Source organism: Polyodon spathula, chromosome 14 (genome assembly GCF_017654505.1).
Source record: "Polyodon spathula isolate WHYD16114869_AA chromosome 14, ASM1765450v1, whole genome shotgun sequence".
NCBI lineage: Eukaryota > Metazoa > Chordata > Actinopteri > Acipenseriformes > Polyodontidae > Polyodon > Polyodon spathula.
The window spans coordinates 2,468,708-2,486,834 of NC_054547.1; the positions used below are offsets into that span (position 1 = coordinate 2,468,708).

Here is an 18,127-nt window from a genome sequence, read left to right on the forward strand (position 1 = left end):
TTTCTATTAAACATCATAATGCCTAAAAACTATAAATAATTGCCTTTAGAATGTGCTGCATTCTCTATTACTAAGCATTGATTAGAATTGTCATTTCAGGTCAGCCCACACCCAGGCTACATATGTTGTGTTTTTATTCTTAAAGTTAATAGAAGAAATAATAATATATACAATTATATTGAGAAAAATAATGACATGGTGCAACAAAGTAGAGACCAGATTGTTTAACTTCCTTCTCCTGTCTCTATTTTACAGCTACTGAAAGTGGAACCCAAGATCAGGTCAAGGTAAGAGACAGGGGAAGAACGAGCAAGTCAGTACAGAGACACACAGTGCACCGAACAAGAGAAAAAAAAAATCTAACTAAAACAAAACTGATTACATGAAATGCTTTCATTAATTTACAAATAAAGGGGGTTCCAATTACAGTGTCCTTGTGGAATATCTAACCTAGCCCTTGAAGCAAAATACTTTAAGCCATTTAATTGTGAGAAATGAAAAGAAATTCTATTACTGTACGTTTGAGCTCCCTGATTAGTTGAGCTAATAAAGTAAAATACATCCAGCATTTCAAACACTGCACGCATGGCACGCATGCCTGTTCTATTTATTTCGAGAGTCGCCTATAAGGCAAAGTTGTGTTTTTTATGTTTAGGGGACTCTATCTCTCAGCAGGCACAGACAGACCACTCAGTAGAGTTTGTGTGCCCCTGAGGGCGGGGTTGCTTGTTTCTCTGCAGCTTTCTATTATAATGTATCTGTTTAATCCACTGGCATCCATGCACTAAACTCCTTCTGTGGAACCATCTGGTTTAACAATCACACTATTCTGTGCATAGGAGCAGCAAAGTTAGCATTGTATTGGTGGAGGTGGTATTATCTATTTGGTTTTATCTGCACAGCTGTGTTTGGTTATGGCATGATTTATGTTTGGCTGAGCTTCTCTTTTTACAAGCAGACCTTTGAAGCTGTTTGCGATAAATAGAAGTAACACCCCCCCCAACACTCTATCACTAAATCGTTTTTTTTTTCTATTCGTTTTTGCTGTAGCTTTTAATGTCGGTATAAATCTTGAAAGCCATTCAACATCTTCAGCTTTTTCTACATCTGTGTTTGCAGAACTAGGCTGAAAAGAAAAGCTTCTTGTTTGAAAAATACAGGTAGGAGGTTTGATGTTATACAGTATACTTCCTGTCACTTTTACATGTTTTTAGAATTGTAATGTCCATTTAAAAATACTACTGGATTATTGTGCATTTGGGGTTGGAGGGCAATTGATAAATAACATGCTGTCAAGTTCACTCTAGAATTGAGCAGCACCGAACCAATGGCAGCTGTTTCTGTTTGTCTTTCTTCACAATAATATTCTGCATCTCCTGTGTAACCATAACCCTACCACATGCACATTATCAGCAGCAATGAACAAGCAGTGAAAAAGAAAGAGAAGGGAGAAAGACAACACCGCAAGAATGAGAAGAAAGAATGCAAAGAAAAAGAAAAGAAAGAGAACAAAATAAAAAAAAGGGTTAACGTAAGTCTAACAGAACTGGCTACTGCTGGCACTTTGAAGCAATTCTGTTACTTTGTGCAGTCGTATTCATTGCTGAACTGGTGGTGGATTATTAAAATGACACCTTCGGGCTAACCATGTTGCCTGAACAGAATAGGTGTTATCAATATTTATATCAGCTTATACTTAAGGAAAAACCCATTCCAGTTAGATATGTGCAAACACACTGTGAGCTTCAATGAGGGTCAAAGGGTCCTGCGGAGAACAGGGTTAAGAGCAGTCTTTCTTCTATATGCTCCTGTAGGTCACTGGATTGGAAGACACGATCTTCCGTGCGGAGGTGAGGGAGGAAAGTAAAGGAGGGAAGAATGACCTGGCAGTAAAGCAGGGTGATGTGGTGGACCTCATCAGGACCACTAAATGTCCTGCTGGCAAGTGTCTGGCAAAAGACTGGGATGGAAACTGTAAGCGATTCAGAGCAATCTATCTCTTTTTTTAATATATATTTATATATATATATTTCTGACATTTTTTTTTTCCATTTTTTTCCATTGCTTTATATGGGAGAAAAAAAATGGCATCCTTGTATAAGGTCATCGTGCATTTGCGTCTTCCATATGTCCCCATATATAGACCAGAAGACAGTTTTTATTATCCGCCCCAATATGAGGTCGCCATGCATGAAAGGGTTACCAACCAGTATGTTCTTTGTGCCAGTGTCACCCTGGTTCTTACTAATATTATATAATACGATCTTACGTTCTTACATTCTTCATTCTACAAAACAAAACCTCTCTCCAATTTCACTTCCAAGCTGCAGAGGTGAAATCTCATTTTCATGAAGCTACAGTGTGTGTGTATATTAACAATGCCAACAATATCCAATGAGAGCTTTGTGTACGGCAGTGAGGTGACAGCATTTAAAGAGGGTTTTCCGATTGTTGTCACAGATGGCTACATCTCTGTAGCCGCCCTGGAGATGGATTTTAAGGAAATTCGTGAAACTGGAAAGAGGGTATCGACAGCACTGGGGCTCCATCAATCTGACACGGTCAATAAAGGAGACAGGTAATCTGACTATCAGGTTACATAACACATTAACCGTTTAATCTCCTTTACAACGCAGCTGTTGGCTCAGGCTGGCTGTTGTTTTTGGCTGTTTAGGTTTTGGCTTATTTATTATTATTTTTTGCAGGTCAGCACCCTTGTTCATTACTTCATAAGGAAGTCACGGGCCAGATATTTGTTTGTCTCAGGGTTTCCATAATTATTGCAATTCAAAACAGTGTTGCAGATTACGCTTCTCTGACCTGCTTTCAATAAGTATTTCAATAAAGTGTGAGTTTATAACACTATCATTCTTCTTCATGGGTCTTCCAAGAACTGAAGAAGAAAATAAAAGTAAGTGAATTAAAATATGACCTTTTTTGCCAGTGTGATTAAACAGTTATTAATATAATCAGTTTTTTTTTTTTTTCTGACTTAACAAACGATATTTATGATGATGCTGAGATGGAAAAGAAGGACATGCTGTAAGTTTGCAATGATTCTCGGAACAAAAACATCAATGAACAGCAAAGTGTTTCACTGGCTTGTCATTGAGGTTGTGGGAGGGAGAGCTCCAGCACTGTGGCACCAATTGATTTCAACAAATAAAGTTGCTTTGACAGAACAGGTCTTTATTGTCAGTTTATAATATCACCAGCAAACCCTCAAGCTCTTCAACATGTTGAGCCATAGATTAACTAGCAGTGCTGTGCCATTACGGATTCTTTCCTGTCCTGTCTGTGAGATGAGATGAGGTTACAATTTCAATCTGACTGAGACCAAAATTGTATTTGAGGCTGACAAATGATGAACCAGTTTGTGTTTGTCCACATAGGCACTGTTCTGCACTCTTCTTATCTATTTACCCTTTCGTTTTTCCAGAATTAGAAGTAATAGAATGGTAACTATATTCCACAAAATGAAAGCAAACAAGGAAAAGAAGAATGAAAAAGGTGAAACTGAAAGGTAAACTTCAGGTGCCTGTCTTTCCTGACAGAGACTATATATATATATATATATATATATATATATATATATATATATATATATATATACACACACACACACACTCACTTACCCCAAATCAGCCTTGCTGTCTTTTTTTTTTTTTATCTAAGCTGAAATCCTAGTAGAGAATAATGCAGAACACACATTAAACAGATAAGAAATGAATAATTAGGGAATGTAGATGACATGAAGTATGCTGTTAATGGAATGCTCTTAATGGAAATTGATGCATGGGTGGCTTGCTGCACTGCGTATCTTGTGAAGATAAACTCATCAGGCTTTGGTCATGGCAAAGTACAGTCATTTTGATGAGTGAATTCTCCATGTATGAGTTTGTTGCTGTGACATTTCCTGTAGAGTAAGATGCCTTATTATTTCTTTTTTCTTTTCTTTCATGTGTCCCCAAAGAGCTGCAGAAGGGCAAGGTGATCATGGTTATCTTTGTTAAAACCAGGAAACTATATAACTACGTGGGAGTCATTGTCCATAACAGGTATGTAGATATATATATATATATATATATATATATATATATATATATATATATATATATATATATATATATATATATAAATATATATAAATTTGGTTGCTTTAGTCATTAATTTAATACCCTTGTGGTAATTTAATCGTTGATGCCCCTTTTTGTTTGATTGATGCTCCATCTTTTCGTGGGTGTTTCTGGAGAACTAATTTCTTGTGTCCTGTGTTTTAACGCACAGAGAGAGGACTGGAGGCTTGTTCAAATTAAAAAATCCCAATGAAGATTTAGAGAAGTTGAAGAAAAATGAAATTTTCAGGAATGAGGAGAAGTTCAGGAACTTTTATTCAGGAGGTTTATTTCTCAGTAGTGTTCTCTCAGCTGCGTTTCTGGAGGCCTGTCAGCCTCAAGAAGGTGTGTTTCTTATTTTCTATCAGGTTTTATACACAGAGACAGATCAAGGCCCATGTCCCCACTTTCCTCATAGACAGAACCTTGCTGGAGCGAACTTCGTTTCAGGGTGTAACAGGGAGAGATCTGTGCTGACTCTGCTGGCGTGTTCACGGGCTGCAGGAAGAGGGCGACAGTCGTCCAACAACCGCCTGTGAGTCATGGCAGTGACACGGGGAGGTGGGAAAGTGGGTGTGTGGACTTTCCCCCTCTCTGAATGGCTGAGAGGCGCGGAGATTGTTAGCCCTATAAATTAACGCTCTGTTGTTTCCTCAGGTCTGCCCACTTAGACGCAACGAGAGTGCGGAAGCACTGATCCAGAACCGGGAATCAGGTGAAACAAAAAGAGTTTCATAGCGAGACAGAGAGAGCGGGGAACCCTTGGGCAGACCCCGGCGTATTGTGAAAGAACAGGCTAGTTAGCCTACAGAGTAGGACGGTGATCCGGGTCGTGAGGGTAGCGGCGACCGGGATAACGCTGCCGAGTGCAGCACCTTTTATTTGTAGTTTTATTACTGTTTTATTTTCCATTGTTCTTTTCGCCTTCTGTTTTCATTATTATTTCTTTGAGCACCTGCGAGTGCACTTGCTGTTCACGTACCAGCTGTGGTATTTCCGTGGTGCTGTCTATCATCGTTGATAGGCAGCCCACGATCACCAGTGCCCTCTGCAGGGAAAAGCAAGAACTGTTCACAAATAAAACTGGGCACCTGTGTGGTGTTTTCAAGTACACCTGTCTGCCTCCTAGTCAGTGAATTACCCACACCCCTTCCACACAGGGGTTTAGGTTTCAGGCCACTGCATGGCACACCAGAGGAGACTTGGGGTTTGATACAGTAAAGTTGCCTTATGTCTCCCGGTCTCCTGGCTTTAAGTTCCCTCAACTTATGTTGAACACTACTGCACTTAGCGCATTTTTTTTTTTTTTTTTTGCAATGTTTTTTATATCTTTTAAGTATTTAAATTGTATATCTATTTCTGTTTCAGTACACCAAGGAGATCAAAGTTCAGAACACTGTGGTGGTGAATAGCATTGTTGTGCAGAATTCTTCCAGAAACCTCAATCTCGCTATCAAACCAGGAGAGAAGCTGGATATTATCGACGTGACCAAGGATGACAAGATTATTTGCAGGAATATGAGGGGCAAATGTAAGTATTCCTTTCTCGATTCTCCAAACCGTGCCAGTTTACAATAAACATGTCTTTATACATGGGGAAGATTTTCTTCTGTAGCAGGTGCACTGTTCAGAAATTCAACTACAGGAACTAAAAAGACACAGTTAAATGAAAAGGACATTTCAGATTCTTATCTACTAGTGTGATTTGTTTCATGCTGGGTTTTGATCTCATTTTCAGCAAACTGTGTTGTGTGCAATTAGAATGATGAGGCAGGTAACATCATCATGCTGGTGTCAATAGGAACAGTATGGCACAGCTAGACTGACATTAGCACCACCTACACAAATATCTGGGGTTTTTTTTATTTTTAAGGAACAGTGCTCATTTAAAAGCATCCTAATCTGTATTGCTTTGATGTATCATTTTTTATAAGCTTAACTGAATGTCGACGATTTTATTATTTTAAATCTCTCATGCAGATGGCTATGTCTCTATAAAGAATATTGCCTGCAGGTAAGCTTTTCTTGCTGGCCTCTGCATGTGTTTAATCTGAAAGTAATATTGCTTGTTTCAGCTGTTTTATTTTATTTTTTATTATTTAACACCAAGCGTTTACTTGCTTGTATGTGGCTTTTATATCTGCTCAAGTCTTGGAACTCCCCTGGTTCTCTCTGCTAAATATTTGGTTTAGAATGTGATTAATGTTTATTAATACTATATTTGATCTTTGTTTTTTATTCTTCCTACAGTTAGCAGTACTCAAGCCAAGAACCAATGAAAAATATTCTGTTTCCAAACTTCACTAGCTCATATGCTGCATGTGATCATTTCTAATGAATGACCTTATAATCTGTACCTTATAATCTGTACCTAGACTTGTAAAGCACTTACTGCTGTAATTATGATCTAATGAGCAATAACAGTAATTCTTAACAACAATGTGTTCATGTTCTTTTGCTTTTTTTTTTTTTTTAACAAAAGATCCAATCACAGCATAGGTTACTAAGGACCAAAGGACATTTTCACACTGAGAAACCAACCATCACATTTAGGAGTTTTCTAGCAGTCCCATATAGAATCGGTTCTGGTTCTGGTTCTGGTTCTGGTCCTGCGAGTGAAGTAGAAGAACTGAAAACATCCACATTCATTTTAACAATAAATATTTATTAAAGTGCAAATAATCATAAGAGCAACATCACACGAAAATAAAAAAAAACACTAGAACCAGGACTCAGGGGAGGCAGCAGTGCAGTGGTACAGAAAAGGCTCCTATCTGGATCAGTCCCAGACATTGTAGCTTTCATATGAGCTCAGCTAGTCACAACTGGGCTTAGCTAGACATCACAGAGGCCACAAACTCTGCTGCTACTAATTAAGCTTATTGTGAAGCCAGAATAGCCTGAAGTGCATCTGTTACACTGCAGGAGCCGGGTGATTATAACGCACACCAACTAGAGCTTTAACCAATAATAATCACAATGTCAAAAGCTTCAGTTTGGCACACTGCCAAAAATCTATAGTTAAAAAAAAAAAACATAAATAAAAAATATATATGTTTAACTGGGGTCTTAAGTGTAAAAAAAAAAATATATATACAGATACAAAAACTCAAAACGCAAGCTTTGGAATAGTGTTCCGTCAATTGTAATCAATTGTTACATCATGAAAGAGATAACAACTGTGTCTCTAAATAGTTAATAGTCTACAAAGAGCAATGCAACTTTATGGCTATATAAATACCAAGGGGAAAATCATTTGGTTGGTGCCACATGAGAAGTAAAGAGGTTTGTGTAATTTCCATATAAATGAACTGTTGTGCTTCACAATGTTGCACAACAGAAAAGAACTATCAGAATCCGTTGCTGGGGCATTCCTGTCTGCCGATCTGTAGGTCTGCCAGGTCATTTGCTCTGTAGTAGTTTACAATGCCCAAACTATAAAAAGGTTTTAGAAAGAACCAATTGCACATGTACAGTACCATTAGATGAATACGCAAACTGGCCTGACTGTAATAATACATGTCCTAATACAATGAATAAAGGGCACTGTACATGAAACTAAAATAAATTGGTTCAAGTGGCAGGGTTTTCTAATTGTTTTTTTTTTTTTTTTTTTGCACTGATTACAAAAACATTGCAATAGCTTTAAACTTTTTTTGATGACATACAAAAACAACATATACAACATGGTGCAAATACACAGTAACCATCTGTGGGCATGCTGTCTTGCATACAGTGTGTACGGTACAGGGAGATTAAACATTAAACCCGAAGCACAGCTGTTCAGCAAGCTGTAGGATCAATGGCAGGACGGTGAACAATGCCAACAGTTCCCACAAGTCTGTATTGATTTTTTTTATTTTTTCAGGATGTAAATCTATGTTTACTAGATTGACATCTGGTTTAATAGACCCCCGATTAGCACTAGTCATGGATTACCTTACCTAAGGTAATCATAAAAAGATTTTAAATCAATGGAAGATTCCTCATAAAACAACAAATTTTGGTTAAAGGTTTAGTGAAAAAAAAAAACAGTTTATGTTTTCGTTAAAACTTTTACAGCCTTAACTGCTCCCATCGTGCAATGGACAGCTTGCTTTCCTCCCCGGCAGTTAGTTTGATCGGTGAGGTTAAATCAGATATTCTACAGTACTAAATCAATGCACATAAATAAACAGGTACAGTACTAAAATGAAAGTTTGTAACAAAGAGAAAAAAATATATATATGTACTTTTAAGGCAACTTCAGTGGCTGTCCTTGGTTTTGTAATCCTGTACCTTTAACGTTCCTGGGGCAGATCCCAAACCAAGCGTACTGTGTTTGCCAGGGTTATCATCACTGATATTTTAACTTTGCGAAGTGTCTTGAGATGCTTCCTTTACAAGGTTCCAGAGAAAGGTTTTGTTTGCTATTCTAATATAAGCAATGCACAAGGGAAACGGAACACCTAATCTGTCTGGGAGTGCATTGCCTGTAAAAAAGCGAGATGTGAGAAATGCCTATGTGCAGTACCAGTAATGCATGATGACTAAGCATTGCAGATAACGTGGCACTCTTAACACACATTATGTGCCTGTTAGTTATTTATGTGAATACCCCCCTGACAATAGAACAAAGTGGTTTGGCTTGCATATAATCAGGTTACAGCTATTTTCAATTTAAAACTAGGACAGTGTCTGAAGCCAGTAGATTGCAGCAGCTACAGTCATAGTGATTGCTTCAGCACAGGGGATTCTAGGGTCTACAAATCAAGAGGGTCATCAATTGCCATGCATTTGCTTCCTGTGTCACTCGAAATGCAGTGCAACCCCAGCAGGGTATCATTCAGGACTACATTTCCATCTGAAGAAACTGAATGCTCAGAAACGTGAAAACCTTATTGATCACAACCAGAACCTGTTTCATTTACAGTAGATAATTAACATTAGTGAAGAAGCTGCATGCAGAAGGATTGTGCAGCAAACCATTTGATTGAATGCATGTTTGATTGACTTTACCAAGTAATGATTGCTCAGTTAAATCCATTTAGCCCCCACAAATCTAGGGCAGAGCAATATTAATGTGACAGTGTTGACACTGGAACACTAGTGTCAGCACTCAAATGCAGTAGCTGGAAACACGTCTCCTGATCTATCCTATACACCAGCTATCAGCTTACGTGGTTCAGACTCCAAGCAAATAAAATAGGCATAGGCACTTTATAGGAAGGCAAAGTCTTAAAATATCCTCTTGGGGGCACTGCTAACATGAAAGTATAGCGCTGTCTTTAAAATTATCGGCATGTACTTGACATGTCTGGCAAGCCAAGGCAAATTTCATTATAAATGAATAAATAAATAAAATACCATTTTTTTTCCTCTTTATGGTTTGAAACCTCCATTCTCCAAAGGAACCAGGGGCGTTTCTAAAGCGGATCTGATCAGATCATTGAGTTTTGAAAAGTGATACTGCATCTCAGTCAGTCCAACCATTCAACTGAGATTCTTCAAATACAAATCAATAGACCATGCGGCCACTACCTACTGAAACACTGACCCATTGAAATGGAATATAAACCTCAACTAATTACTGACACACATAAATAAATAAAAAACAGATAATAATAATAATAATAATAATAATAATAATAATAATAATAATAATAATAATATAGATTCAAATTATGCTATACAGAGCGATAGACTGCAATCCAAAACATCATAAACAGTTTTAAAAATCGGACTACAGTATTAAATCCTAGCTGAGGTATCTCAAATAATGGGCAGAGGAAATCAAGCGCAACATCCAGGCAAGCTAGCATTGCACACACGCGATGAAACTGCGGGCACTGTGCCCCACGTTGAAGCAGTGTACTGTATTTGAGTAACTGTGCTGTACAGCACACAAGAGTAGGGTGGAAAGCTAGGAGAGGTGATTTTAATCTCTACTCAAGCATTTTTATATCACTGCTTTCCATGTGCTGTTAACGAGCTGTTTCCTCTTAACCACTTGTGCAAGACTAGGATGGGTGAACAGCAAGTCCCACCTTAACTGAGAGACGGAGATACTGAGCTTAGGTTGAACTGATTGTCTGCTCTGTACATAGAGAACACAATAGGGTTACTGAGCATCACCCCATTATTTGTTTTTGTTCATGTAATTTTGGTTTGCCTTTTCAGAAGCCTACAATAATGTGTCGTTAAATAAATGATCAAATAAATAAGTGATAAAACATAAAAACGATATTCATTTATAATAACAGTATTTTAAAATATATAAACTGTGACCGAACACTTTATTTAGTATTCCTAATTTAATTATTTTTTAAATGGTTAAAAAATATAATTAAATTTAAAAAAATCAAGTATAGAACAATGCGTGGGCATTGGCTTGTCAAGCACAAATGGGTCACATCTCACATACTCACAGGACGCGCTAAAAAACCAAATCAAATAAAAATACCCATTGCTATAACGCGGACACACCATCGCCGGATCCCAGCTAGCGAGCCAGCATGGTGATGATACTGGCGCACATCTCGAAGAAGTCCATGGTGTGGCTGCCCTGGCGCGGTGTGATGGAGGGGGTGCTGCCTGTAAGCGAGCCCGTGAGAGAGCCTCCGAGGGACACGCCGTCGCTGGCTGCTGCATCGAGGCTCAGCCGGGGTCTGTGGAGCCCAGCCAAGGACCCTGAGCGCTTAGGGGTCGAAGAGCCCGACTTCTGCTCGATGACGTCATCTGAAATCATTTATCAGAAAACAACATACGAGAGTGAGGAGGTAGATTATTCACACAGAGAGAGAGAGAGAGAGGGGGGGGGGGGTTTATACAAAGAGTGAGGATGTGGATTACACAGAAAGAGTGTGAGGATGTGGATTATACAGAGAGAGGGGAAAACCCACACTGCTGCAACATGCTTTTCTCTCCCCCCTTACCGTCGATGCTCTTGAAGTCCAGGAGATAGCTACGGCTGTCGACCTGGTACAGCTGCAGGCTCATTTTCACAAAGTTCCCCGTCACAGGATTGTTCCGTCGCACTCGCAGGTGATACGGATTCACCACCTGGAGGTCAAGTTTCAACGTGTTTTAAACAGGAGGCCAGAGGTCACAAAAACAAGATTAGTCTGTCAAATTAACAGGGAACCCACAACAAATGCATGACCTCATAGTGTAGTCAGAATCCAATTTGAATTGTGCACTGCTATCCATATAGCGTTTAAGATATGGTCCAAATGACAAAACTGTGTTAAAGATTTTTTTTTTTTTTTAAGATTTTTTATTTTTTTTTTACATTGTAGTTGACTTTTTGTAAGGTCATATATGTATTTTTGTGTATGTGTGTGCATATGTATGCACATATGTTCATACATTCCTGTGTATACCTAGAATCCTCTGGTTTGTTTTCCCTTACACTCATACTCAAATACTATGTAGTAAGGTTCCCTGTGGAGCAGGTGGATTTTATGGAAGGGTTTTGTGTTTAACAAAGAAATAAAATAAGCAACAGCAGGATGACCTACAAACCTTCCAGTCGTACTCCAGCTGCTTCAGGGCCCGGTACACCTCTGCCATGATGTCATAGGGCTTGCTCTGGCTACGGATGCCCAGGTGCCACTTGGCCTTCTTGACCGTCATGGGTTTTGGCTTGGTGGTGTTGAGGGCATCGAGGGGGCACCGTGCCTTGGGGCTGTCTGCGAGGAGCGGGGGCATGCGCTCCGGGTGGGGCTTGATGCCGGGGGGCAGCTGCATGCTGTCATCCATAAAGGAGCCGGTGGGGGGGCTGGAGGCCAGGTAAAACTCGCTGGCCTGGTTCATGATGCGGCGGTTGTCGATGATGAGGTGGTACGCCACGGACAGCTGGTCCTGGGGGTCCCCGCTGTAGAGGCTGTTGCTCACCTCCGACTCAGTGCACTCAAACTTCTCGCACACCTCCCGCACCGCCTCCTCATCTAGCACGTCGGTGTTGTAGGCCGCATCCTCAGGGAACAGGTAACTGGGCAGGTCCTGCTTGAACCACTCATCCTCCCTGTGAGGAGGGGAAATGGGGGGGGTCAGTCAGTTCAGGTGCATGCTTAACTCCATATTTGTTTACAGACGTAGGTAAAAATTATTTTTTAAAATTGCATCAGTGTTAGCACTAGCCTTATTTCTTACCAGTATGGCCTCAGTATGTATGAATGGTTAATGTTATGGATACACAGAGAATATGGGTCTCCTGTCATTGTGTCTGTTTATCTGATGGGGGCTCCAATAGGACACAACAATAAGGGTCCTTCTCTCTAATAAAGCATTCAATATTTTGCTCTATATACTGGCAACATAAATCATTCAAGCAGCTAATGGAAATTGATTTAAAATTGCAATCTGCACCACTGTCAGAAGCATCTTACTTTGGACTGTTTATCTCTAAATGGTACCACCTGTTACAAATACAAGTATAACCTCATTAAATAAATACACCTCAAATAGCTGTACCACAAACTCAAAGATAAACTGATACTGAGGTGTTGGATTTGAGTACCTGATGTCTTTGATGGTGGCTCTCTTGAGTGGGTCCACCTGCAGCATCAGCATTAGGAGGTTTGCTACTGAGCGGTTCAGGTACTCGGGGATATAGAAGACTCCTCCTCGGATCTTCTTGAAGAGCGTGGGGACGTGGTCATCATCGAAAGGCAGCGTGCCGCACAGGAGAGCGTACAGGATGACTCCACAGCTCCAGATATCAACCTCAGGGCCGGCGTATAACCTGGAGACCAGAGAACCAATACACCATGGTGCAGTCCATCAGCTGTGCATGCACTTTAAAGAGAACCCGGTCTGGTGCTTTGTACATAACATATCACATCAGTGAAATAGTATGATCCCCCACAGCTGAGCTCTTTCGTGGTAGTTTTAAAAAATCGAAAATGAGAGTAAGCTTTGCACTGGTGCAAACGAATGGAAGATAATGTCAGTGGAAAGCAGCCAGTGTTTCTGCCTCCAGTTCTCACCTGCCTGAGATCACCTCTGGAGCAGCGTAGTTCGGGGAGCCACAGCTGGTTCGAAGGAACTCCCCATCTGACATCATGTTTGAGAGACCTGCAAGATAAAGGGGTTGAAGGAAATGTCAGCTTTACACATAATCCGCAAAATATGAAGACACGTGAGGAGTCTCTTTGGGGTCTACTGAACTGATTAGAAGAGCAACATATCTAAACAAGGACATACAAGTATATCAGTGACAATCACCCCCCACTTCAATTAGAGTCACCAGCAAAATGAACAAATAATTCACTTGACTTAGATCCAACTTTTGAAGAAGTTTGACATAAAGACAAAGGACTTCATATACCCCAAAATTCCGATACTCAATAACTAACTCAATGTTAAAAAATGCTGTAAACAAGGTTCATCATCACAATTGGATAAGTGCTTCTCTAGATATATGGATGCATGTACAGACCTCCTTGTATCCCTGGATTCTGATACTTATTAACTTGTGCAAAACAATGACAGTTTCACACAATTTGATAAGCAGTTCTCTAGATGTATTTAAAACTCATTCCTGCCATGGGATAATACACCACTACTAAAACACTGTTGGTTGTCAAAACATTAGTGCACAAAGGGTCCAGTGCTATCTCAGCAGCAGTATTTAGATCAGTTGATGTTTGACATAGACCCCTTTGCATAATATTTAACACATGTATGTCAGTGATGTCGTTTTCTAAGCAGAAGGATGTGGACTTCTTCACTTCAAACCACATGGTCACCGACACAGATAAATTAATCACTGGTTCCACACAATAAGACAGCAGTCAGATAGGTGCAGTTGTAGGGTATCATAGAGCACACCCCCCCACTCCCCTGTAACATGCTCTGCCAATCAACACTCAAAGTGACCTAGCTACCCGTGCGCTGCGTGGCTTACACATTCCTCACATAGGCAAAGTGTCACATACCAAAGTCAGCTACCTTGGTGTTCTTGTTGGCATCAAGAAGGACATTCTCTGGTTTCAGGTCACGGTGGACCACCATGTGTCTGTGGCAGTAATCCACGGCTGAGATTATCTGCTGGAAAAGGCGGCGTGCTTCTGTATCTTCCACCTAGCGAACAGAGAAACCATGTGGCTGCACAGGCTTTGTTGAAGCTGTAGAGCTGCACTCAGTTTTAAAGAAAAATAAGATCACTAGGTGCACAGTGAGCCCTTTCTGGCTCACCATTGTGTTTACATAGCCATTACAGCCATAGCTGCATGCACACAAGCTCCTTCCTAGCCATATGCAAGCTGTTTTAGCTTGCAAAAACTATAATGTAAATAACCTAACTGCAAAGTGGACCACTGTAACTGGCCCTTTAGGAATGATGTCCAATAGATACAAGAGTTGTTGATAGTATAATGCACACTGACTAGTAATACATCAGGAACCCCTTCCACATGCTGTTCACTGGACTCCCAGTGTAATACAGAGGCTTGGAGATTCTTACCCGTCCATGTTTACAGATGTAATCGAATAGTTCCCCTCCAGACACATATTCCATCACCATGAAGAAGTCAGTGGGTGTGCTGATGACCTGGTATCTTAAACGAAGAAGGCTCTGGTTAGTGTCATGCTGTTCTGCTAGAAATGGATTGAACTGCTGGTGTGCGTCCGGCAGCAGCAGCAGCAATACTCACAGTTTAATGATGTGAGGGTGGCGAAAGAGCTTGAGGTTCTGAATCTCTCGTTTGATCTTCCCCACCACATCCAGGCTTCGGATTTTCTGCCGATTCAGGATCTTCACTGCCACCTTGTGACCGGTCAGCTGGTGTTCTCCAACTAATCAACCAATGAAAAGTTGTACAACGATTACATTCCATAATATCCTCATAATAGCTTCTGTGGTTCAGGACAAACCCCTCTGACACAGACTCTGTAACAAATGTATTTGTGTCGTGTTTATGAAGTTCGGGCAAAGTTGAAACGATGGGATCAAATACACTTGATTTAAAGGCCCGTTGTCGGGCCATTTGGACGAGACAATAGACCTCTTGTGGATAACCATTGGTTTCATTGAAAAAAGGTGTGATTAGTTGGTGGGTATTATCTTTTTTGAAACAGTCAATGTAATTTGTAAAGGCCATCTACTGTACTCAATTTCATGAATAAAAATCACTAAACCATGACTACAAAAAAAAAAAGAAATGCTCTAGAGAAAAAACTGCTTAATCCACATCCATCCATATCAATCACAAAGAAGCTTAAGCAAATAGATGCAGCTTTACAACAGATGTAATAACTGGCAGTGATGTGGAGAGGTCATACCCCTAACAGTGTGCCAGGCAAGTGAAGGAATGTGCTCTGTGTGTTAAAGAATGGAGCCGGGATAAGAAGGGGAGCAGCAGAGATTTGCAAAGCTGCAGATTACTGTTTGGAGCCTTTTGTGAGTGGGGGGTGGGGGGTCCTTCAGTACTTTTCCTTTCCTTGTTTATGTTAGTACCATATGAATTCCTTATGGGCAGAGCGTCTGATTTTTTTTTAGCAATGCAGAGTTACATTATGCAGCTACCACAGTACTTCCCCCCACATTAATCCCGGTATTCCTCAGGCTGTGCTATTTTCAGCCTTGCCTTTCCCAGCTGTTAGAGGGCACTGGATTTCAACTTTGCCTGTAGGTTTCGCACTGTAATCACAGCACCTACATTAGAGCAGACCTATCTATATGACCCCTTCACTCTGCTGTAGCTGCTCCACGAGACAAGGTGAGCACACAGTGAAGCAGAGCTTCAGCCGTACTGTGGGGGAAGGCAAACATTTCAAATGCAATAGCAGTAGCACATTAGCAAACCACTAGGACACTTCTATATAGTGCTAATAATAGCAGGCAGAAACAGGAGCTGCTGCCAAGAATTCTTTCCTTAACGTAACACAAGCTTCATGATATAAAAGCTCTGTAGCAGCTATCTAAGATCAGCTCTGCTAAATCGTATGGCAGGCAGCTAGAGAAGAAGAGCAGCTCTGAACGCAGGACAAAGAACCTTAACACCGATTTACATGCAGAACCATGGCTGAGACATTACTTGTTGACTTGGGACCCTGCAGAGACTAACTACGTTTAACTACACTCTCTGGTAAAGAGTAATGCTGCAGCTTTGGGCTGGTAAACACAGTCCTGTAGCCACACAATATAAGGTGAAAAAAAAGACCAACACAGCTCATGAGGTCATCAGCATGCACCTGTCATGGTCTTTTCCCTCGCTGTCAAGGTCATGCATATTGCAGTAGGTGTGGCAAAATATTTACCATTCATGTAAGTACAACACACAGAGGTCTAGAGATCTGGCGAATCACAGCCGTATTCAGGACTCCGGGAAATGGGAAGTAGCTGTAGTCTAAACCAGGATATCATTTTTATTTTTTATTTATTTCTTTATTTATTTTTACACTTGTCTTTTTACCCCCAAACCTGGTGTTTTCATTTTAGTGTCTCCCTAATGTTTAGGTCCGTCCACCCCAAGGTAGCCCAGAGATAACAACAACTCAGGGGTGGAATTATTTATCTTTAGGGGTGGTTTGGCGGGCACCGCCCCTGCAAAATACTTGTTTTAAAATGTGTTGAAGTCAATGCAAAGTTACAGAAGAAGATTGATTTATTATTTTTATTTGGAATTAAATATTGCAATTCTATTGCCAAATAAATGTTCTATGTTATATTTGTGTGTGTGTGTGTGTGTGTTCTGATAATAAGCACAGCTATAAACCACGCACTGTAGAACATGCACAATTTAATGTACTGTTAATCGGCCTGATTTATACACGATGTGTTCTCTTTTATTCTCGTTCAAGTTTTTGCTGCAGAAAAGTGCTGCAAATCCTGAACGTATATCCTGTTCCTAATACTGGTGGAGCTGACAATAAACAGCGCTCTTACTGGTACAAAACCAGTCAATGCGAGGCAGCTTTCCACCAGTTCTGATGATCTCTATAATATAAAACAAACACTGTGTTATTTAAAATCTGTAGGCCTAACCAAAATGTAAAATCGCCAGTCAGTGTTTTCGTCTGTCACCTCCCTGCGCACACTGCGACGCCACATCCAACGGGTCACAATAATATTTACAGGAGCTGCAGCGGGGCCGCCCCTGAGCTGTGTGTGCAGCCTAGCGAGGAAGAGATGTACGCAATGTCACATCAATCCCAATTCTCCAACACCATTTAACCTATCCGCTTAATTTAAGACATTCTAGCTTCTCTCAAGGCTACGCTACGCAAACGGCGTAGTCTTCAACTGTCACATTTTACTATTACAATCCTTGTTAATACACACGACATTACCCTATGGCATGCAAATACAGCGTAATAAACGAAAAGCGCACTTAACTCTTTACTTTTCCGAAGGTGCCAACTCCCAGGGTGTCTCCGAGGACGTAGTGTCCTATTCTAACCCTGCCTTCGTGCTTCGCTTTCTCAGCCATTTTACCATTGGAATCTGTGCGGAGTCTACCCAGAGTGCAGAGAGAGGGAGAGGGAGAGAGCGGAGTGGAGCGCACTCTTGTCAGGGGTAATGCTTACCCTGCGCCAGGCAGCCGAGGGTTACAAGCGGAGTCTGGAGCGCCAGCACTATATATGGCGAGACTGTGTCATGCAGGTTGATTCTAGAACGTCGAGGCACAACGCTTATCTCTACTACGTCTGCAGATTCTAAATTTGATGACGTCGAATTTGTGAACGTTCAGGTGTCTTATTATGACCTCATATGCTAAGTCATGAGATACGTATCATGAATTAGCGGGGGGAGGGGCTGCAAAATCCCTGGCAACGTGTATAAATCCTGTTGCACTTTCTTCAAACTAGCACCTCACTGTGTTTATAATAACGTGTCTACGTTCATTATTATCTCCATATTAACATGTGTATGTTTGATTATTGAGTGCAGCGGGTGATTTTAACCTTATCTGCTGTTCTATTTTGGACAAAGTGGAAAGGCTTAAATACATCTGCTTACAGACTAATGTGCATCAAAGCAGGTATTCCTGCCTATCGATGGGAGTAACAAGAAAGGACACGTTTTC

The 18,127-nt window shown here is 40.6% G+C and overlaps 1 protein-coding gene across 2 annotated transcripts; it reads right to left on the reverse strand.

Moving 5' to 3' along the window:
• Positions 1-6,768: 6,768 nt before the first annotated feature.
• LOC121326929 (5'-AMP-activated protein kinase catalytic subunit alpha-2) lies at positions 6,769-17,729 on the reverse strand. Of its 2 annotated transcripts, XM_041270583.1 has the most exons (9): positions 17,437-17,729; positions 14,753-14,894; positions 14,563-14,656; positions 14,036-14,180; positions 13,085-13,172; positions 12,616-12,840; positions 11,619-12,120; positions 11,030-11,156; positions 6,769-10,832 (listed from the first exon to the last, which is right to left on the reverse strand). In XM_041270583.1, the coding sequence occupies exons 1-9, from the start codon at positions 17,528-17,530 to the stop codon at positions 10,597-10,599; spliced, it is 1,653 nt and encodes a 550-aa protein (XP_041126517.1). In that variant the 5' UTR covers positions 17,531-17,729; the 3' UTR covers positions 6,769-10,596. The 2 variants fall into 2 exon arrangements, with proteins under 2 accessions (XP_041126517.1, XP_041126518.1); XM_041270584.1 differs by lacking the exons at positions 14,563-14,656; positions 14,753-14,894; positions 17,437-17,729 and having other exon boundaries at positions 14,049-14,135.
• Between the last annotated feature and the right edge of the window lie 398 nt (positions 17,730-18,127).

Coding starts and splice junctions, on each gene's coding strand:
- LOC121326929 (XM_041270583.1), bottom strand. CDS start 17,530: ATGGCTGAGAAAGCGAAGCACGAAGGCAGGGTTAGAATAGGACACTAC. Junction 13,173..14,035: donor CACCAAGGTAGCTGACTTTG/GTATGTGACACT, acceptor TTTATCTTGCAG/GTCTCTCAAACATGATGTCA. Junction 12,841..13,084: donor CCAGAGGTGATCTCAGGCAG/GTGAGAACTGGA, acceptor TCTGGTCTCCAG/GTTATACGCCGGCCCTGAGG.